This window comes from Phasianus colchicus, chromosome 1 (genome assembly GCF_987193195.1).
Source record: "Phasianus colchicus chromosome 1, bPhaCol1.hap1.1, whole genome shotgun sequence".
NCBI lineage: Eukaryota > Metazoa > Chordata > Aves > Galliformes > Phasianidae > Phasianus > Phasianus colchicus.
The window spans coordinates 135,049,439-135,072,597 of record NC_143436.1 but is presented as its reverse complement, the minus strand read 5'-3'; the positions used below and the strand labels follow the sequence as shown (position 1 = coordinate 135,072,597).

At 41.5% G+C, this 23,159-nt stretch overlaps 1 protein-coding gene across 3 annotated transcripts; it reads right to left on the bottom strand.

Annotated features, from left to right (window-relative positions):
* Positions 1 to 230: 230 nt before the first annotated feature.
* On the bottom strand, positions 231 to 21,393 carry IL1R2 (interleukin 1 receptor type 2). 3 transcript variants are annotated; one of them, XR_016460650.1, is made up of 12 exons: positions 21,312 to 21,393; positions 20,083 to 20,213; positions 19,730 to 19,988; positions 18,058 to 18,232; positions 16,482 to 16,656; positions 15,707 to 15,772; positions 14,256 to 14,391; positions 12,005 to 12,150; positions 10,303 to 10,717; positions 3,748 to 3,879; positions 1,822 to 2,264; positions 231 to 1,591 (listed from the first exon to the last, which is right to left on the bottom strand). XR_016460650.1 is itself a non-coding variant. In XM_031605133.2 (9 exons), exons 1-9 carry the CDS (start codon positions 21,335 to 21,337, stop codon positions 10,590 to 10,592), a joined length of 1,242 nt encoding a protein of 413 aa, XP_031460993.2. In that variant the 5' UTR covers positions 21,338 to 21,393; the 3' UTR covers positions 10,250 to 10,589. The 3 variants fall into 3 exon arrangements, 1 of the variants encoding a protein (XP_031460993.2); XR_016460641.1 differs by having other exon boundaries at positions 231 to 2,264; XM_031605133.2 differs by lacking the exons at positions 231 to 1,591; positions 1,822 to 2,264; positions 3,748 to 3,879 and having other exon boundaries at positions 10,250 to 10,717.
* Positions 21,394 to 23,159: the final 1,766 nt, after the last annotated feature.

The window sequence follows — 23,159 nt, the reverse complement described above, 5'->3', positions numbered from 1 at the left end:
ATACTCTTTCTTCCTCTCCATCCTGCCCTTTTGTGTATTCATTATGAAGTATAGGAAGTAGATCCCCAAGCCCATAGCGCAAACACAGCTTTGAAAATCTATGCAAGACACTGCCTTTAAACTCGGAGAATCTCAAGGTTCTAGTAAAGTCTTCTGGAGACTCCAACATTTGTCATGTTTTCTAAAGTGTCCTGAGGTCTGTGAGAGTGCAGCAAATAACTCTTATTCATTTATTATTATTATTCTGTAAAAATGTATGAAACTGTTGAATAGTAAGTTGCGAAAGTCTAAAATACTTCAGAGGGAAGCATACGTCCCCTAGGCTAATGGCTTGACAAGCTATAAGATACAAGCTCTCCACTAATATTTGGTTTTAGTCTATTTCTGTGCATAAAAACAACTGTAATGGAAGCCAATGGATTTTGAACACAAGGAGGTCAAAAGGTGGGCAAACAACTTACATCTAGCAAAAAAAAAAAAATGTGCCAACTCAAAAATTGCCCCCTTTTTTCAACAAAAACATACACACAGTCCTGAATGTACAAGTTCAAACCGAGTTTAAAAAGCTGCAATTGTACTGATCACTTCTTGACAACATACTGTGTTTCATGACAAGCTTGGCATTTAACTACCTGCACAACCATAGTGTTTAAATGACATATGAAGTATAGAAGTTTGAGAATACGGTACTATCAACAACTGCATTTTAAAAAACCACCTTAAATACACCTCAGCTCAGAGTATTTTGTAGTCATCCACAAATAATTTGCAGTCTCTGATCACATGCATGAAACCTGCACTCAACTCACATGGAAAGGTTGAATGACAGGATACGGCCACAGGCATTCATGATTCAGTGACATGTTTTGTTTTGTGTTGGAAAACTCAATTATGTGCCAATTCCATATTAGATAAACAACAAGGAGTCAAAGGCTCCCATCTCAAAAGATGCACTGCCTCAACCCTGAGAAACATACCAGACCCTAATACAGGCAGAATTCAAAATGATTGCACCTAAATACATATGTGGACAGAGCAGAAGTCAGATCTGACACCACCTAGAACTTCAACTAAATAGAAAAAAAAATGGCCTAAAGCAGAGATTACACAAGTAGACAAACTGCTGCTATAACAAGGCTTTCTCCTGTCTCACAGGAAGAAATACGAGAGGCAGGGTATGGAGGGCAGGAAGGCCAGACAACCTGGACACTATGATGAGAATTCCCATTTTAAGAGAATGGGAGCTAGAGGAGTTGCACTTCTCCCTAAAAAAAACTTGTTTATTTCAGGCTACAATTATGTTTTGATTCAATAAACCTATGACAGCAGCCCACTTTTTAAATCCTTTTTCTCCCCCTTCAATGTTCCTTTTCAATGATAGAACATACTGCTTTCATTTGAAGGCAAGAGTTGAGTCTAGAGCCCAGAAGCTCTAGATTGCTGTCAAGTAAGGCTGCCAAATTTGGGACTCTTAGGTCCTGTTCTGCAGCACACTGAACACCAAGACCTGGCATCTTCACTCAGGTTGCTCTGTTTGATTTTCCCACATCTGGAAGGGCAGTGCCCACAGCATGCCATCTCCTCTTTTTGCCTGTGGAGCAGAGGGAAAGATAGTAGAATCATTAAGTCTGGAAAGACCAATAAGATCATCCAGTCCAACCATCAACACATGTCTGTGACTATTCCAGACCATGTCTTTCAGTGCCACATTCACACCTTTCTTGGACACCTCCAGGGACAGTGACTCTAATATCTCCCTGGACAGCCTGTGCCAATACCTTAACCACTCTTTCTGAGAAGGAATTTTTCCTAATATCCAACCTGGACCTCCCCTGGCAGGTGAGATCTGTGAAGATGCAATGGAGTCTTCTTTCAGCCATTCTTGTGCAAGGTCTCTTGGGAAGAAAGAAAGGAGAAAGACTACTGCTTACAGGGGAGCTGCTCCAGGACAGGCCTCTTTGCTCTTCTTCCCTTTCTCTGTGAGGGAGCTTAAGTCCTATTTGAATTTGCTGAGTTTCTTGAATGAGTGCTCTTCACTGGAAGGTGGGTAAATGGGGGTAGCATCCACTCAGAGGGACTCATACACCTGTTGAGCTCACCTGTAAGAGGCCTACACACACCTCCCCATGTAAAAGTGGCCTCAGAGCTGCAAGCAAGGCTCAACGAGCCCAGAGGGAGACACTGGTGAGGGTATTCAGCTGGAGAGAATGAGCCTAGCTCCTTGTGTGCTTGATCTCCTCACATCTTCTTTGCTGAAATACATGCTACAAAAATAACAGATGAAAGGAAGATGAAAAAGCATAAGTGCTGAAACTAGAGCAATTCCCTAGAGAGACATGACATGAAGGATAATCTCTGTAAATTATGTTTTGCCTCTACAAATAAGTGTAACATGCTCAGACTTCCTTGAAGTGTTGCATAATAACAATTGGGTTTTAAGAATAACATGACAAAAGTCCCATGATACACTTATAAATGTCATTTTAGAAGTAGGATGTAATTTGCTTTCTTAATCCAAAAAAAAAAAAAAAAAAAAAAAATCTACCGAATGCAAATGTTAAATATTTCAAGAAGTATACCAAAACTGCAAAACTGATGAGTGGTATGAGTGGTATACACACCAATTCTCGGGCTGCTTCTAGATAGCCAGTGTGTTCTGTACTGAGTAGACTGATGATTACAGAATTGGCTTAAGTGTTACATCTGTATAAATCAATATTCTGTTTTATAATTCAATTTAAAAATAATATCCAGGCACAGGCTATAATCCTGTAATGTGATCTCAGGAGCTGTAACATACTTCTGCCAACCCACTGGCAGTGATGTTTCAGCAGTTGGTTTCTGTCGCCAGAGGCTCACTGCCAGGACTGTGCATCAGGTGCTACCATGACTTATCATTGCTGCACCTTTTTCTCCTTGTTTCTAGTAATCTGACATCGCTGATAGAGACTTCACTCTTGCTTGCATAGTGTGCTGACACTGCTGGCTTTTGATGGGGAGCTCCTGATAACCCTCAGCATGTCAGTGTTTCTCCATTGTGGTTTCCAGTGCACTGCCAAGTGTGAAAGCCACAGGAGCAGCCATTAAGCCTTAAAATAAACGAGTCAAAATTTACATCTGTTAGATGGAGTGAATGAGAGCAGAAAAGGATTTGAGGGCCTCTTCATCTCTGCAAAACACAGGCAGTTGGGTCATAGGAAGATGTAACTCATCTCTTACAACACAGTTTTGTGTAGAGATTGGATCAGTCCCTCCAGTAGGAAAGCAGACTCATTAAGGGCTATTTTTCAGGGGCAGCTGGCCATCTTCAAGAAGAGCTTAAAGCAGATTAGGTCACTGGACACGACTACAGAGATATCCAGTAATTGTGTGTAGCATGTAATTCTTTTTACTTCCATCTCTTGAGAGCTTGAAAGGGCTGTATACATTTTGCAGTGGAAATTTAGCTGAGGAAATGACAATTTAACAATAATTAAACACTTAGATGTCATTTGTATCTGCATCTCTCCAGAGTTTTTAAATAATGGAAATAAAGTGTACATAGGTACAAGAAACAATGTAGCCTTGCAGGAAGACCCCCTGCTGTAATGTGCATCAAATCATCTTCATAGCCATACCCAGCTTCACATTAAAAGTCATATATTCTCCTCCCCTTTACTCCTGCTGAGAAGCTCTTTCAAGACCTCACTCCTGCGTAGTGATTAGTGGCCAGTGTAATTCTGGTTATGCATTTTTCATCTTTTTTACCTGGAACATTTACATGCACAAGATCTCCAGCCCTCCTGTGTCTGCAGCACTTCACAGCCCTCCCTGCAGGAAATCATCCTCTGCCATCTCTTACATTCCTCCATTCCATATTTCCTAAATGGCACACTGTGTCTGTGTGATAAAATAAACAAATAAATATCATTTGCTTATCTGTTCTTTCCTAACAAGGAACATTCAGTCATGTGGGACTCTGCCCCTCATACGTGAAGAACATGAATTTGTGACCTTTCTCTACAGTATGTCCTCAGACATTTTACTGGTTTACATTCAGCAAGTCAAGTGAAATCTGTGGCCACAGGTAAGGCATCTGTTTCTCCCCTGAGCAGACAGCTCTTCTTTTTCACAGGAAAGAGGTTCTCATCTTCACTGTTCACAGTCTAGACAGGGTACAGTGACAAGAGCTGAGAAACCATCCCTGTTTGCCGACTCTCTCTTCTGGAGAGCACTTGAGTTGACTGAAAACCAGTCATGGTAAATCCTAGTCCAAAGGAAAAGATTGGTAGCAATGTTTTGAGGATACTTGTAATGATACTCTCTGTTTACTCAGTTCATCTCTGTCCCCAGCTTGAAAACCACAGATTAGTTGAGAGTTATAATTTTTGTAAATAAACTAACATGGTAGCAACTATTTCCAGTCATAGTCTGGCCTCCCTAGCACTTACGGCAAAGCGTATTTAGGAGACAAAACAAGCAAACAGGATGATTCATTTAGCCCGCAGCTAAGCAGATGGATAATCCTCAATAACCAAGGCAAAACAAGACCTCTATATCTGTACCATGAAAGCCCTATAAGACAGAAAAGCCAGTCACACTGCACTGTCCACAAAGAAACCAGAGCCCACCAAGACTTGCAGGTCTATTAGACATAAGTACACAGAAGTAAAGTTCCCACAGTGCTATGCATCAGATGACCAAACAGCAAAAAACAGTGAGAAAGAGAGAATGGAAAGAGAGGATTTGCACTTTTTATCAGGACTGAGAGTGAGAGGTTCTGTTAGCACATTGCAAAAGAGCTCGTTACTTGAAGCTGTAATCAGTTTTTGAGATAATTTCAATTTGTGCAAAGACCCAATATTGGGAGGAGGGACACATAATCAAATGAGACAAACTAAACTTCGTCATTAAGGATTCAGTAATGGGTGAATGTCCCAGGTCTTGATAGGTGAGTCTCTGTAAGGTTTTGAAAGTGTCCCCATTGTTATTAGGCTTACACCTCTACCTTGAGGAACTTCAGGAAGACAGCAGCGTGTCCCTCCTGAAAACTGACCGCTGCAACATTTGATCTGTGTTATTGAACACCTTGGCATCACGTATATCAGCTAATGTATAAACTACCATGGAGAATAAGCCCTTGGACTGCCTGCCATCACACAGCAGACCTTCCAGTCCCAAGGAGGCTCTGCTTCTTCCCCACATACACTGTGGCTTTCTTTTCTTCCTGTAATAGCTATGGCTGCTCTCCAGGCCATGAACTGCTGTCCATGAGCCGCAAATATTTTTCCATCAGCCAGGCATTTTCAGCCTGTTTTTTTTCTGTTGGGTACATCCATCTGTGCTTGCCTTCCAACTTTTTGCAGTATTTTTCTTTGGTGTGAGCTTGTGTCCTTGCTCTGTTCAGGGAGCTGCCAGCATTAGAGTCATTTCCTGAAAAAGTCCATTAACTTTGGCTGCATGAAAGGGTGTCTCTGGGCTTAAATCTACTATTTCTTTCTATAACCAATAGGAGAGGACAGGGAGTTCTCAGCTCCAAAATGAATTCCTTATTTTGTTTTGCTCTTCTGGGTTTCTTGTCTTGCAAACTGGAAATAATTATCAAACATTGTCATCAGTTATTCCTGTATTTAAAGCCTAATTTCTGGCAACGGTGTTTCACATTTCTTGTGCTTTCTCTTGCTTACTTCCCCTCTCCAGCTTGTAAAATTAAAATTTGTAACCTTCTTGTCTTGATCTACCACGGTTGGCTCTGTGCATAGGTCTGATTTTTATTTCCGCTTGCTCTCACATTTATTCAAGGGTTTTGCCTGAGAACCAGCAGACCTCTTCAGTGCTCTCCAAATTGTGTTCTCGTTGTTTTAGTTGCTACTTAGATGAAACGGTAGTTATGTTTTCTATTTAAATGGACAGCTGGCATCAAGGTACAGTAAGTAACACAAGAACATTATTGTTACTTAAACTCACTTTTCCTGAAAATAAGTATTTTCATGGGAATTTATGCTATTCTGGAAACTAACTCATGAAAAGGCTGCAGCACACCAGGCTTTTCCCTTTGTAGACGTTGCTTTGAAATTGTTGCAGACAGACGAGCTCTACTGACAAATGCTGCAGACACAGACAGTCCCATGAATGAGGTGGCCTTGCCCTTCTTGTATCATTGATTTTTCTGAAAAGAAATGTTGCAGTGCAGAGCCCCAGGCCCTGGAATTGAAGAGACTTTCTCTTCTAGTGTGTTTCTTTTCAGTTTTTATTATAAGCTGGTACAACTAAGTCCTCAGACTCAGTCTGCCTCGAGACTCAGGATATTTTCTCCTCAAAATATATTAGACTTCATTAAACCAGGCATGTCCAACCTGAAGCCCAAGGCCCAGCCCTGAGTGTGCACCCATCACTCAGCAACAACCACACATTGTTGCAGTTGGCACTGTCTGAACTGAAATCAAGGCATGGGGAAGGCACAGTGCAGTGCTAACTCAAGAGATGGCAAATAATGTTATGGATTATGATATATTGTCCAAACACACACCTGTGAACAGCAAAAAATATGCAGCTGTTCTTTCCATTGTGAGAAAGGCATTTGAGGATAAGTTTCAAGACTGACAAAAAAAATCATCAGCTTTTTGGTATATTTGCAAATCCATTTTCAGTTGACATAAATACATTACCTAAAAAATTTCAAAAGGGGCATATAGAATTGCAATCAGATATTCCACTCAAAAATCTGATCATATGTCTCTACGTCTCTCTTTTATAACACCTGACTTATTGGAGAAAAACATCCCTCCCTTTACAGTCACATTATTTGTGTCATCATTTTTTGTCAGTACGTACATTTGTGAACAAGTATTTTCATGGATGAAGCACAGGAAGAGCAAAAATTTCACTAAAATTTCTCTGATGAACACCTAAGAATTGCAATCACAACCATTTAACCAACCTGATGCATTGGTTTCACATTAACAGGGTCAAATATCTCACTGGTTTTATGCTTTTGTTGCTATCTATTTATGTTTAAATAAAAAAATATTAGCAATTAAAATTAGTTTTGTTACTTATATACTGTAATGATATCATTACATATTTTATGAGGGCTGCTCCAAAAGTGATGTCTCCTGTTTTATTGTATTGGCCCATGATGTCAGAGGCGGATGTTGGTGGGATGGCAGTAGAGGTTGAACCTTCCCACCAGTATTTCATTATGTGTTGTTGCCATGTGACAAATGGCAGCAGAGGGGCAGTCTGACACAATGCAGTCTGACATGGAAGTGTGGATGGAGCAAAGGTGTGTCACTGAATTCCTTAATGCACAGAAAATGTCACCCATTGACGTTCACTGATGCTTGCTGAACATTTCCAGCCTCAAGGGTCAGTGGAGGGACCAAATATTACAAAGCCCGGAAGCTGGAGAGAGAATTATTACCCAATCCCACCCCAATCCCTTGGGAGACAGAGGAGCAGGGACAGCTCTGACAATGGCAACAGTCAGGAAAGGAATCTGGTCCATAAATATTAATTTGCCTTTTGGTGTGAAAAGGCAGTACTGCAGAGTAAGAGCAGAAGCTGCTGCAGGACTGATCCCATCCTAGAGCCTCTGCAGTCCCACAGAGTCACTGCTGCCAGGGAATGAGCTCCTGAGCTCCTCTACTGGAAGAAGTGGCATTCCTAGGCAGCCACAGCACACCTTCCTTCCCACCCAAATCACACACTGCCATTTCATTTTGTTTAGTTTTCTTTTTTCATGTAATATTTTCAAGAACATATGGACCTTATTACAATTTTTTACATCAATACGAAATATTTATGTTGTGTAGTTTGTTTGAATAAGCAAAAAAACACTTCATAAAAGATGATCCTTTTTTAATTTACATTCCCCTTGTATTCAAGGCACCACTGAGTAACCACAAATCTCCTTATGCCCAAATTTTATCTCACATTCATATTTCCTTCTCCAGTTTAGAGGACAGTCTGAGGTATTAACTTTCTCTGGCACCAGCACTCCATGTAACAAGTTCTACTTCTTTTCCACTACTGAGTAAAATCCAACTCCTCTCCTACAGCCAGATGAGTCATCATGCTACTCATAGAGCATGAAGAGCAAACTACATTTTGAAAGGTTACATTTATTGAAAAACCTAATTCTCTAGTTAGAGAACAGCAATTGCTGAAAAAAAGAACACTGCTGATGTACCTAAAACCTTCTCTTTTCCCATGTTCCTTCCAGCAATGTTCAGAATTTTTCTTCCTTCAAAGAACAGATACGCAAGAAAACTAACATTTTCCAGCACACTCAGTCACCTTTTTCACATCCGCCCATAAAATATGTGTATTCTTTCTCATGGTCTTTAATATCCTGCACTTGGAAACAATAATTCCTGTGGTCTTGTCTGGTTGTCATTGACTCAAACTGTCAGAAATCCAACTCCTGTATCTTCACAGAAAACATTTAGAATACTTGAAGAGAAATTTTGACTTGAATCTCATAAACTGTTAAAATTCCTGCCAATAGACTTAAGGATTTCTTAATTCAAGCCACATCCTTCCTTTGAAATGCTTCAAATATTTTTGGGGTGTGAATTCAGAGTCAACTCTTAGTGATGGTGGAAAGCAGTTTGATTATGGCCTCTCCATGACAAATGGGAGTAGTTCATCTCTGTAGTTTGTGGGACTCCATGCAGTTCCAAAATTCTTACTTTACAAATTTGTTTATTCGGAGCCAACATTTTCCTGATTATTTTTTTCTTAGTTTGAAAAGTGTCTGGGCTGAACTACCAAAATAAATCTTTTTCTTCAGTGTCCATGAGAGGCGTCACTTATGGATCTGTAATGATCTAAATCTTAAAGCTGGATCTCTTCCCCTCCTATGCAGATGAAGATAATACATATGATGGAACTACTTATCCACTGTTGTATATTGCTTGGAAGAGAGAGAACAACCACGTTCTTTTGATTCTCAAAGTGCAGCATGGTTACTGATTATTTATTGTTCCCTTCTGGTTTTTAACAAGACTTGAATCCAGTTAGACAAAGCCAAATAGGCAGTATTTTGCATGACTGCATACTTCAATGTAAAGGATACGTGGTTCCCAAAACTGCATCACTGGTGCAGACACATTTTTTTACAGGAATCTATTAAATACATTTACATTCATATCAGAGAGGAGGAGCAGGCCAGCAACAGAAGTTGGAAGACCAAAGGACAAGAATGTCCATTATTATTGATAATTTGTCCAATCACTTCCAGGAATAAAACTTTATTTGTATCAGTGAAATGACTTTCTAAACACTAAAACATTATCCAAATTCTTTTCTTGGCAAAGATAACAACATTACAGCTGCCTGTGAATCTCTGGATATGAGATGTTGGCAGATGCAAGAGGGCTGAATTCTCCATTACATTGAGGTAGTTATCTCTGGGAGAAGGATATTCTGAGACAACCAATTAATGTTAAAGAACAATCTGAATGGTTAAAAAAAAAAATCTCTGAAAAAGTTCATTGATTTACAGTTGACATGACAACTGTATTAGGCTCTGGAAAAAAAGGAAAGACTGGGTTTTTAAAACAAAAATAAAGTGAGTTTGGATTCAGAAGGAAACTACATTTTCACACTGATGCAGAACAACCCTTTTGGAGAAAGCTTTCTTATTGTTTCATAGAATCACAGAATCATAGAATTGCTCAGGTTGGAAAAGACCTTAAAAGATCATCAAGTCCAACCACGACCTAACCATACTACCCTAACTCTAACAACTCTCCACTAAATCATGTCCCTGAGCACCACATCCAAATAGTTTTAAACACATCCAGGGATGGTGACTCAACCACCTCCCTGGGGAGCCTATTCCAGTACTTAACAATCCTTCCTGTAAAGAAGTGTTTCCTGATATCCAACCTAAACTTACCCGGGCACAATTTAAGGCCATTTCCCCTTGCCCTGTCACCAGTAAGAAGAGACCAATCCCACTCTCACTGTAAACACCTTTTGTATATTGGAAGAGAGCAATAACGTCTCCCCTCAGCCTCCTTTTCCCCAGACTGAACAGCCCCAGTTCCTTCAGTCTCTCCTCATAGGCCATATTCTCCAAGCCCTTCACAAACCTTGTTGCCCTTCTTTGGACCTGCTCCAGCACCTCAATGTCCTTTCTGTACTGAGGTATCCAAAACTGAAATTGAACTGAACTGGGTTTCTTTATAATTTTTCTTTTTTAAGGTTCTCAGCATTCTCTACACCTTCCCCCCCCCCCCCCCCCCCCCCCCCGCCCCACACCAAAGGATAAAACTATTGGAAATACAAAGGAGAAAATAATCTAACTTTCCTTACCTGTCTCATAACAAGGGCATGTACGTGGGACACTGCATATCAAAATGCTGTAAGTCACAGCCTAGCCGCAAAACAATAGAAGTAGGTTCCCTGTTTCTAAGAGGCATTTTATACAGACATATTTCTAACTTAATCAAATCATGGAAGACATGGAGAAGAAGAAAAAAGCTGATATACATCCATCTGCTGGAAAAGAAGTGTGTTTGGTCCAAAATGTATCTCTGTGTCTCACATGAAAGATAGCCAGGATGAATTCTTCACTGTTGGCGGTGAGAATAAAACAGATCTTAAACCTTTGCTATTGTGTATCCCTTATCAGCTCTCTGTTTCCAGCACTTATGTATGCATATTCCCACCAGGATGACACAGGCCAACGCGACTGGAATTGTTGCAATGTACCAGGGCAAGCCGACAGCTGGAAAAGTAAAGAAATGATGTATTATCAGAAAACATGGTTCTCTATGCTCAAGGAGGAAGAGGAGAAGCCACATTAAAAAGGATGTCTGCAAATTAACCTTTCAGCAGGGCTAACTGCTTCTGAAAGGAAGAGGTCTATTGATTCAGTGCTCTGGAACATATGTTTATCAGGGTGGGAGAAAAGTATTGGAAAACAATGGAGGATGAGAATTTACAGTGCAGTCCTTTCTTGTACACATGGCTCATCCCTGCTTGGGGCGGTTGTATACTTTCCATCTTAATTTGGTGAAAGCAGCGACACTTCAAGCAGGAAATAAAGGCACCAGATGGAAAGAGAATACATAATAGCTATTCCACTCTCAACCTCTGTGAAGAGCTTTTTCTGCTCTTTCAAGAACACTTGAAAAATTATTAATGATCAAGACAAGACTGTGAGCTTCTACCCAAAATACACCTTATTTCCTCAGTTTGGGATTATGCAGGCCTATATTGGTTCATGGGTTGCCTCCTCTGTAGCAATACTTGTGTAGCTCATGGAAGACCTGGACAGCACATTGCATAAATAAGTGAATATAAGTCCCTCATCATAAGATGCTGGCGTGGGTCATGAGATACAACTCATAATGAAGACTTTAATTGTTCATGTATCTTTCTAATACGCTGTGAGCAAGCTTTGGTGATTCATCAATGTTATGCAAAGAAACAATTAGCATTGCTTCATACTGCTTTTACAGCTGGTTCTTAGCCAACAGTCACAACATGAATTGCACTGAGTTTAGGGCTTCTCTTTCCATCACTAGGAACTAAAATAACAACAGCCACCATTATTTATATTCCTTGTTATTTTGGCAGCAGTTTGCATGAGGAAATGGAACTCTTTGATCTTTATTTTGCTATTGTCTTTTTTTTTTCTTCTCCTACTTGTTGAGGAACTGGGTAAGATCTGTCCCTGTTGCATCCAGTGAGAGTGTGCCAGTAGTCTCAATAGAGCCATCATTTCACAAAAAGTATCTATATTTGAACCTCATCCAGCGAACAGATACACCAGCACAGATTTTTATGCCTATGGAAAACGTCAACAAATGACCTACAGAAAGTGTTCTTTGTGAACAGACTATTCTAAAACATTGTGCATTTTGAGTCTACATGTGAAAGACGCAACTAATGTCTCCCAAACAATTATATCCCTAATACTAAGGTATTAAAACATAGAATACTTCAATTGTAATTTAGATTTAGAATAACAATTGCAGCCTGTTTCTCTCCAAGTAGTTAAACTAGTTACCTTCCTGCTTGACCCGTGTTGGCAGTACTTGGGATCCATATCTGTTCTGAGCCAGACACTTAAAATCTGTGTAAAAATCCACTTCTTCCACAGATTTAAAAATCAGTGGCACTTCAATGAAGTTCTCACCATTTTCTGTGATTTCTCTGGAAGAAAAAGGAAAATTAAATGTGAGTTCCTTTTATCAGCTCTCTATGGTGGGCTCATTCTAACAGCACTTTGCAAGAAGTTGCATTGGATATTTACTCATTTCTGAACTAGCTCCTCTGCATTAGAGGACACTGTGTCACCCAGACTAGTTCTATCAACTCATTGAGTCTCCTCCTTTCCATTTAGTATCCATGCTGCACTCACTGATTCTTCCAGGAAAAAAAGATCTAGATTTGTCCTGGAAAAATGAAGGCAGGAAAGAAATGCAGGCAGAACTGTGTATAACTAAGCTCCCCACACAGCATCATGGAAGGATCTTGTTCCTTCTCTCTGACTACCTATTTAATTTTTGAGATTGATTCTGGGAGAGGGCATATGTAAAACACAAACCTGCAGTTCCTCTCTCAGCAAACTGAGCCACTATATTTCTTATCATTCACCCAAACCCAAAATTTCAGTACAAGCAACTGTCTAGAAAGTTTCTAGCCTGATTTCTTCATCAGTGCAACTACTGTAAAGTAGTTTTCTAGGTGCAAACATTATCTCTGGATATCTTTTAGTCACTGCTGGAGAATTTATCTAGCTGCTCTGTAACGATTTGTTCATGGGTTTGCTATGCACCACGACAATGGATTTGCCTGTGCACACATCCTGGGTCAGTACCACAGAAAGCCAGCAACTTGGCTGTGCGTACTTTGACACAGACTTCTGTGAAATGGTTTTTGTTTGTTTTTGGTTTTGTTTTTTTCTTTTTCCCAGTAGTATTTGACCTGTTTTGACACAATGCCTCTTTGGAGGCACTCAGAAGAACTGAGGTAGCTTCATACCATGGGTTCTTTGTGATCCCTAGCTGGTGTAGCCTCCCTCCTCATGCTGTTATATAGTAATGTATAATAGTAGCAGCAGCAGCAGCAGCAGCGACAGCAGCAGTAGTGGCAACAGCTAAAGGCCTAAGTAAGAAAGCATATGTATTGTTCTATTCTGAATCCTATAGACACTCCCGCTGTTCCACTGAGTATTTTAAGGCATCTCACCATGAGTTCAAGGCTTTCTCATTTATCCACGTAAACAACATTATAAATTAATATACCCAGTCAAGCTGTGAAGAATATCAAAGCACATAAAGGCTCAGATCCCCAGCTGTCAGTGTTACTGGTTGTAAGCAATGGTTGTAACTGTGCAATAAACTCAACATGGCCAGGTTGTTATGTAGCCCTGAGGCTGAAAACAGCCCACATCCATAAATATTAAACACCTTTGCCCCTCAAAACAGGGATGCCATATCCCCAGATCCTGCTGCCAACGCCTCTTGCATCATGCTAAGTTCTAATCCGTAGCCAGGAGCGTTTGGGTAGACCATATCTGCTGAGTGACCAGTTTAACTGTTAATAGCATAGGCAAAAAGTCAAAAGTCTTGAGGTATGCAGCTATAAGGCAACTCAGAGCATGGCTCAAGATAGGGAGAGACAATGGACCATGGCAAGAGGATGTTTTCCCTCCCACCAGCATCCTGCTTGGTGCTGCCCTGGTGCCAACACTAGCACTCTCCGGGCATCTTTGAGAGTCAGTTTAACTATTAACTAACAATAAAGGAACAATCCTAAGGGGAAAAAAATAACAATAATTAAATTAACAATAATTAGAATAACAATAATAAAAAATGCAAACCAGAAAACACAGACAGTTTTCTGCTATCTCAATGTATTCAGAGGTTCATGAAGTATCACGCGAATGCCAGGGCTGGTGCAAAGGCAAGGATGTTGACATTTCCTTGGCACAGGGCAAGAAGAGAGAGAAGATAGGCACTGGGAAGGATCAAGGCCCTTTGCTTTCCGCTGCTGTCAGCTCATACATCAGCTCAGCTACACAAAACTGTGCTTCAATGTAAGGCTCTTCATTGGCTCGTTTACAGTAGAAAGACCTCTCTCTGCTTGGGCTGATCTGCACTTTTTTGTTTTGTTGATTTTATGTTTTCATTTGCTTATTTTTCTCAGCTCTCTCCTTCACTTCTGAGCTCTCCATATCCCATTTCATTACCTGGCATCCAGCTGAAAGCCCCTGTTGCACCACAACCACAAGAAAACACTTTTGCCCAACTTACTGTCGTTCCCCCTCCATAACTCTGTTTTGCTTGTAAACCACATCGATCGTGGTATCATTTGCTAACCATTCCACGTCAGTATAGATGTTGCTGTTTGGTCCAGCAAATACTTTACATGGGATAGTCATCTTGGAGCCTGTTGGCAGAGGAAGATTAAAAAAACATTCAGATGCATGCTGAGATCTATTCTTTCTCCTGGTGGACAGAGCATCTCTGATGGGAGATAGAGTTCCCACACATGTCAAGCACTACTACATTGAAAACTGATGTTAAGCCCCAGCTTGCATTTGCTCCCCTACTCCTTGGCAGCAAGACCATTCAGTTTGGCAGCTCTTTCCACTACTAAGCAAATTACTTTTCCATTCCAGCAGTTATCAATCCTTATACAATACATATTTCTCAGGAGACAAAGATGTGTTCCTATGCTCCTTCTGCTGTTTTGCAGTTCAAAGGCAAGGTTGCTCCAGAGTAATTGCTCTAACCCACACGATGCAGGCAAGGACATTGAGTTCTAGATGAGACCCTCAGGGACAACGTGACTATGCAAAAATTCAGAAATGTTGCTATAATTATTGCAACTCTGAGCTAAGGATATGGAGCCCTCACACTAGTGTATATTTAATTCATATGGAAAACACTTGGCTCAATAATCATACAGTATTACTGAAGAGAATACAGTACACTCCGTGGGGCAGACAGGCAAAAAAAAAAAAAAAAAAAGACAATGTTAGACTTGCAGAAAGAAAAGTGGCAGTGAAAACTAAGACTCATGGGACATAGCTGTGTGTATAATACCCAAGTTAGGAAAGCTTAGTGTCAAATATATATGACATTCTCTAAAATGAGGGAAAGCAACTGAAATGCATTGTTACAACATCATCTTTGAAGAAAAAATGAGATTCTTGCAAGACACATTCTAGCTAGTGATAGATAAATGTCTGGTTCAAACATTAAGAAACAATGAAAAATGTCTCCTCTCAAAAGAACTGGGTGGTTCACTCGAAGCCACCCATTAGCCTAGGGCTGACTGGGGGAATATTGAAAAGCGTATGTTCTTGATAGAGGGGGAACTCTGAGCAGCTGATCTAAGCATGCAAACATACTTTTCATGCTTTGATGCTAAAATCTACAGGTATTTTACTTTGGTTTGTACAAGGAGACACGTTTAGTGACTCCTTGAGCACGGTGGTGATGAGTTGATGATTGGACTAGATGACCTTAGTGGTCTTTTCTGACCTTGCTGATTCTATGATTTTATGAAAATAGTATCTTATTGCAGACAATAAGAAGGAAAAATTACAGTGAAAAACTACCACAGCACCAACATTCAGTTAATATAATTGAGACCAAAAGAACCATAATAGTTTGTGCCAACGAATTAGGGCACAAATCAGGGAACCTGCTCTAATTTTCTTCCGATTAGACACTTTCAAAATAATGCAGATCCTTACCAAGAGCAGCTGACGTTGTCTTCTGAGTTGGATACACAATTATGGGGGTAATTCTCTTTTCTTGTTCTGCACAGAGAGTGAACAGAGTCAGTGCTACCACGGCAGAAATAACAGGCGTTGTGATGTGCCGCTTGGCTCAGCATCTTGCACTTCCCACACAGCAACTTGTTTCTAAACCCCGCGGCAAGGAGAGGCATTACCCATCCAGAGACTCTGTCAGAGAGAATAGACGGGCCCAGCCCGGCATCGTGACCCCGGGGGATGGATAAGGAAGGCAGGGATGACGAGGGAATCGGAGTAATGCCGAGGCCCGAGGGTGCCACAGCCTCCGGCCGCCCCCTGGTGCCCGCCGGGCGCCCCGCAGCAGCAGCCGGGTCAGCGGCTCAAGCCACCTTGGGAAACAGCGGTTTTCCCCCAGCCCTGGAGAGAATACTCGGTGTTTTATTTCCTAAGCCCTCTGAAGTCATTCTTAGCCCCCTGAGAGATTAATTACTCGGTTTTAAGACCGCAGGCAGTTGCCATTGCGACAGCCAGTTCTGCCTCCTGCAAACGTGCTGCTGAATGCCAGGGCAAGCTCTGAGGTTAGCCAAAGAACTGAGGTTAGCCAAAGAGCTATGCCAGCCATACTGCTGGAAACCCCCTGGCTTCAGCATCAAAAGCCAGTATGCCTTCTACCCTACTTGGCAGTACTGAATCTGAGCTCCTCTCCCTAATTTCACCAGCAAACCATCTGTTGCAAAAGCTTTCTTAAGCGTTCTCAGTGGTCAGTATTTACCAAGAGTCTGCAGTTTAATTGTCCTGGTGATTTCATACGTGACACCTTCATACGGAAAAGCCATCTTGCAGGTGTAGTATCCGGAGTCTGTCGGTAATACAGAAGTGAAGAACAGAGAAGACGACTCCTTCAGAAATACAAATTTTTCACTGTCGTCTTCCAAAAGCAGAGCGTCCTGGAGAAAGGACAACTTATGTCACAGCTCAGACAGGTGAGGTTAAACGCTGGGTAACCTCCAGACAAAATAATTTATCTTTGTCTCTCTCTTACAGAAAGTTTGATGATCACTGTTGAATCTGTGCAGCTTCACTTTCCCACCATAATTCAAGTTCAATGAACATGTTTTCCTTACCAAAAGGTTCTGAGGCATTATATGAAGTATGAAGAACTGCTGCTTTAACATATCTTTCCAATAACTCACACATCTTAAGATGGAAAAATATACTAGGTTACTTCCTGAGTCCTCTTATGAGCAATCACATAAGACATTCTTCTAAGAAAAATAAATTATGGTAATCATAAAGGTTTTCACAATATTGCTTTCCGTACACGACCTCATAAGAGCAATATTCAGAAGCACTCTTCTAAGACAAATACATTTCAGTCATCATGGAATCACAGAATGATTTGGGTTGGAATGTGACCTCAAAACCCAGCCATCCCCACCCCCTGCCATGGGCAGGGCTGCCCCCCACCAGCTCAGGCTGCCCAGGGCCCCATCCAACCTGGCCTTGAGTGCCTCCAGGGATGGGGCACCACAGCTTCTCTGGGCAGCTGTGCCAGGGCCTCACCACCCTCTGAGTAAAAAATTTTCCCCTAACATCCAATCTAAATCTCCCCTCTTTAGTTTAACACCAATCCCCCTTGTCCTATCACAATCTAAACCATGTAAAAATTTGATTTCCCTCCTGCTTATAAGCTCCCTTCAAGTATTATTCAGTATAATTGCGTGTCATGCAGTCTTTTATAACACTATAACTGATCCTGTGAGATCTCATAAACTGTGAAAATGTCTGCTCTGTACCACTAATGCTCATACACAGATAGGAGCCCTCCTTCTGGAAGGCAGAATAGCTCTTCTGACACTTGTGGCAGAAAGCAGGCTGTGGGGAAGGCCGCGGACCAACAAGTGAGACAGGAGACCGTGATAAGCCCTGAGTGATGATCCTCTTCCCAGTACCTCATAATGCTGTAATCCAGTCGATCGTTGAAGGCTACCTCCTCTGAACAGCTCACTCAGGAGGTCCTACTTTGTGGGATTCCCTATAGGAGCCGTTAAAAGAAGCATAGCACCAAAGAGAAAAGCCTAATCTGAAATGGCTCCCCTGGAATCAGGTGAGCTGGACTTTAAAACACTCCCCGTGGAGCACTTCAGAACACACTGAGCCCATCTTGGAGAACCTTTCCTAAAATACATACACCTGTCCCATAAATTCCCAGTATATTGTGATACAACATTCGACTGCTCATGATTTAACAACACAATGCTCTGGACAAACAGAAAGTTAAGACAGATGTTTGTCTACAAACGAGACAGCATTTTAGATTTTGCATAAAGAGAAATTGAAAATTCTACCTTGTACCATTGGAGCTCCGTGTTCGTCCTGTTTGTTGTAAACTCCCACAGGTTGGGGCAAACGAGCTTTCCAGAGGTGAAAGTGAAGAGGACCTGGAGATAGGCGATGTCCCGAGCAGCAGCCTTCTGCACGACAGTGAGGTGGATGGACACCTCAGCACAATAGGAGGAGTTCCTGAAGACAGCAAGTAGACATGAGCACACAACGCTGGTGAGGAGAGTTCAAGTGGCACCCTTCAAAACTCTTCTTTTCTTCTCTTGTTTAAACTAAGCTTGCTGTGCCACCTTAGACTAAGTCATGATTTTGATTTTACAAGGAGGGACAACACGTCCACCTAAATACTAGCAGATATGTCACAAACTCTCCACTCCTTTCTTTGGAAGAGGTCTTGACTACGAAAACTGATTGCAATGTAAGGGAGAAATAAAAAGCTTAAAGCATGTATTAAAATACATCTGCAGTTGCTACTGTGCAGCCAGCAGCTTTTTCCTTGAGGACATACTATTTTACACAAAGGTTTCAATGTTTTACATTTATCTCTTTCTCCTGGTCCCAAGTGGCAATTGTTTCCAGCCCCAGGAAGGATCAAAACACACAAGTCACTTGGGGGATACAGGTGCTTGAGCTGCATCCTCTTCCTCTTCCTCTACCCTCATTTCATAGCATGCTGAAGAAATGTTCTACTTCGATGGTATGAGATGAACATAGGTTTTGTTTCTATTCTATCAATTCTGTAGCAATGTTAGCAGCAAAGCTATGTACTTAGCCTCTGCACATCTTTCCCAATCAGATTTCACAACATTTTAGCACATCTAGAATCCATGGATGCATATGGATACTGCATAACATGGAGTGAGGTGCCCACTGCCAGGCATGCACTGGGAGGTGGCAGGAAGGAGGAGCTGGCAGGGACAAGGACCCTTTATCACATGGTTTTCAAGCCCCAGTGGCACTGGTGGTTTCTGCCTTCCTCTCTTCACCGCAAGACCAGATCCCCTTCCTCTTTCAAAACCATACAGCAGGCTGTCAGATTGTAAACACACAGAAAACAACGACCTGAAAGAGCCTTGGCTCACATTACAAACCACTGTAGTATCACAAGTCTGATCCCAGCCCCATAAACACACATTGAGTCTCATGTGAGATCTTCCAGCAACACCAGGACAATCCAATTCTGATTAAAAATGTGAAGTAGAAGAAAAATAAAGTTCACGAAAAAGGAAGAGGGAAGAAGAAAGAACTTCAGAACGCTGCCTTGGTATATTCTTTATAAGGCAATCTAAAATGCAGACTATACTGTCTGCTTCTCTAAAGCTGTGATGTAGGAGTTGCAATCTGCAGAGTATCCTGTTTGCAGTACATCTCTGCTCACTGCAGCCCTGACTGATCGAAAAATAAGCTAAAGCAAACTTTCATGTACACTTCTTCCTTGTGAGATTATAGAATGACAATGCTTGTCAATATACATTGAGATTTCAGTTTATAGAGAGAGAGAGAGAGAAGACACAACTTTCAACATTTCTAACTTTCCACATTTTTTCTCTAATAAAGTCAGTAAGGAAATGATCTTACACAAATAAGCTCCGAGGACAGCTGGATTTCAGAATCAAATTAATGTATTTTAGGCACAGTGACCTTGTTAGTGAATTGAAGCTCCTTTTAAACACCTACCTTCTGGTACAGATATATACTCCTGAATCTTCTTGCCTTGCTGGCAAAAACCAGAGCGCGTCTCCTTTTGCCCAGATTCTTGGATCTTCATCTCTTCTTAATATCATGGTTTTTGAATCATTTTTGTACCATGTGATATTATGTGTCAAGGCAGAAAAATCCACATGTTTGTATCTGGGGGAAGGGCATTTCAGAACCACAGGTTCTCCGTGCAGTTCATGGTAGTATTGGAAAAACATGGTGTGATCTGGGCAGTTTTCTATATGAATTAGAGACATTTTGTCATTACTGTTGGCCAGGCATACTAAAGAGAAGGAAAAGGAGACAGAAAATAACCAAACCCATGCCCTTACCTGTGCTTTTCCCTTGCTGGAGCTTGAAAGCAGAGGCACACACTGTGCATGTAATCAGGGCAAAGAAGAACCCGTGCATTCTTTCCCAGAGGAAATGGGAAGAAGAAGAGCGAGGGAAAGTGTCTTGAAATCTGCAGGCAAGTTTTTTATGAACAGAAGATACAATCAAAATACTCAACATTAGCTAAAGGCTTTACTGTTCTCCTAACTCCAGATTTGGTAAGCTTTGATACTCCTTGGTGAACAAAAGTGCTTCTTCACTCCCAATTGATGGAAGATAATTTGTGGAACAAGAGCATCTGGCTTAGTGCAAATGCTTCTTGTCTGTCATTTTCCTGCCATTCTGGGAGATGCAAACAACACACCACAAGATGCTGCTGTCCCCACGGTAGAAGGGTAGAAAAATACAGCTCTGTGTATTTTGCAATAAGCTGTGACTGAAGCGTGGGCCAGATGCTTCAACTTAGCTGTAGTGTAGCTTGTTTGGATAAGCACAGGAGAAAAGATGCAGTAAAGTCTCTTCAAGTCTCTGCTAAGGCTCTATGCCCTCATTAATCTTCTGCCACATTATCTTCTCCACTGTGGCTACCAAAGTAGGCTAGGCAGCACATATCTGCAGGCAAACAGTATAACCAGAGCCAAGCTCTCAGTGTCTCCAACACATTTATCTCCTGGGACAACAGCTTTGACTCCCATGGTATGCACACCCACCTTGCTGTTGGGACACATGAGTTCTCTCATGTGAACACCATAACAATCTGTGCAAGCAAATGGTGACAAAAACCCTGAACAACACGTCCTAAGTATGTGGCACAGTGACCTCAGGGGAAAACAAAACGATCTGCTGCAAGTCATTCATTAGCTATCGTGTGGGCATGGGCACAACAGCTAGCACAAAGTCAATCTCTTAATAATACAGCATTATAACACTGAGTTGCTTCCCATAGTACAAGGTCTTCGCTCATTTCCAGCACAGTGATGTGGAGCTGTATCTCTTCTCAGGGCTACATCTGGATCTGGAACTAGTGACTCCCTTTGCTGCATTAACAGCCCCAAGGTATGCAAAGAACATACTGTAGGAGGAGATTTTCTCTCTTTTTATCCTCAGCTTAATCAAAATACTTGGCTATTTAATTCAATCCCTTCAGTTTAATATCAAGCAGTCACAACACAAACAGAAGTTTTTAGGGATAGCTTTCATTCCCAGATCTCTGTTAAAATTCACTTACCTGTGGTTCTGCATCCTTTCAACCATTAGTTTCTCATGAAAAGATGTGAGAATGAAATTGCTGGTATGGACCTTATATAGAGCTTAACTCAAGGCACAGCGGAAATTTGTCTCCCGTTGCCCAATCAGATCTGTGTCAAAACCAAGTGACATTTTAGGTCTATCTTTCTTTCCTTCCGTAGAGCAAGGATGAGGGAAATACAGGCAAAGAGAAAGAAAATATGCGCTTGGATTTCCCAAAAAAGGGGAAATGACTGCCAAATACATGACTAAATTTCCCTTTTTCTGACGAATGGTAGTTCGCTTACACTCATGTCTTCACGTGACTTTTTTATACTCTGCCTTAAATAAAATTTCTCATGGGTAACAAAAGGTGTCCTTCAGCACAGTCAGCATCAAAGTAACTGCAGTCTTCACACAATGCGTTTTGCAAGTTTTTGTGTGGATAACATGGCAGGTTTTTCCTCTTTTGTGATTTCTCAGATAGCTTATGAATCATGAATGGGTTGATTCCTCTTTCTTTCCATGACACCCATCTCAGTGTCACACTTTGTATGGAAGCTGTCTTCACAGTAGAGTATGAAGAATAGACAGATGTAGGCAGGTCATGGTCTCGGGGCTCATAAGCAGAATGGTAAGATAAGGGTTACTAACTGCGGTAATGTTGACATCCACCTTTCTAGAAGAGGGCAGTCAAGTGGAACGCTTCAGCAACACTACCACAGGTCAGTTTTGCCTTGTCCAGATGTGTGATGACTCCTGTGGGAGATTCAGAATTTCTCCCAGCGTCTTGATCCTTGGGAAACCAGCCATCATGCACTGGGTCACTGTGTGCCCATCATGCACATGCTGGCAATGTGTGGTGTCTGGCTGACCTCCCAGGGCTGGAGCTGGCACACAGGTCCCTGCCCACAGACCTCAGACAAACCTGAGCTGAGCAGCCCTGGTCTGGAGCACCAGGATCCTAACTTGATGTTAAGGCTTCCTCATGCTCTCACTAACCAAATAATGACTCAAAAAGGAAAACAAAATAACCACTTAAGATCATACTGCCATTTTCTACAAGGAGGAGTACTATATGGCTGATGGCATCTATCAACATACTGCAGCCTTTGGGGATATGTCATAAATTTGGGTTGCACATTTTCTTTTTTTCAGGCATTATCCACAACATTACTGTAATTTCAGGAAGTAAACTACGGGGAAGGAATCGTGAAGCTTCATATTTCAGTCTGGGATGGTCTTATAGTATCAACACGGTCATTGCAAGGATCTCCATAGCTATTAGACCCACTTGCAGCTGTCTGATTTTCTTCAGACAATTCTGTTATCCATAAACCAAAAAGGCTGATAATGCAAATAACGTTAGCTACTGTCCTGTGGTCAAGAGAAAGGACTCATCTCTGCTCATACTAGATGCCCTTGTCTAGGCTACAAAAGCACTAGTCTGGTTTTCTGGAGACCCTGCACTGCATTCTGAGCATCCAAACTCATGAATTAAGATAATTTTAGCCCTTTCTTAGCCAGGTCAGTGTACAGCAGCCAAACAGGTCTGTCAGATAAAGTGACCTGTTTTATATGAAATATAAGTTCAGATTATTACTATACAACAGTCTTCACTTATGCAATGGAGATGGGAATCTCTTATGAATCATAGAATCAAAGAATCATAGAATAGTTTGAGTTGGAAGCGACCTTTAAGATCGCCTACTTCCAATCCTCTGCTTTAGGCAGACACCTCCCTCTAGACCAGATTGCTCAAAGCCCCATCCAGCCTGGCCTTGAATGCTTCTGGGGAGGGGGCATCCACAACCTCTCTGGGCAACCTGTTCCATTGTCTCACCATCCA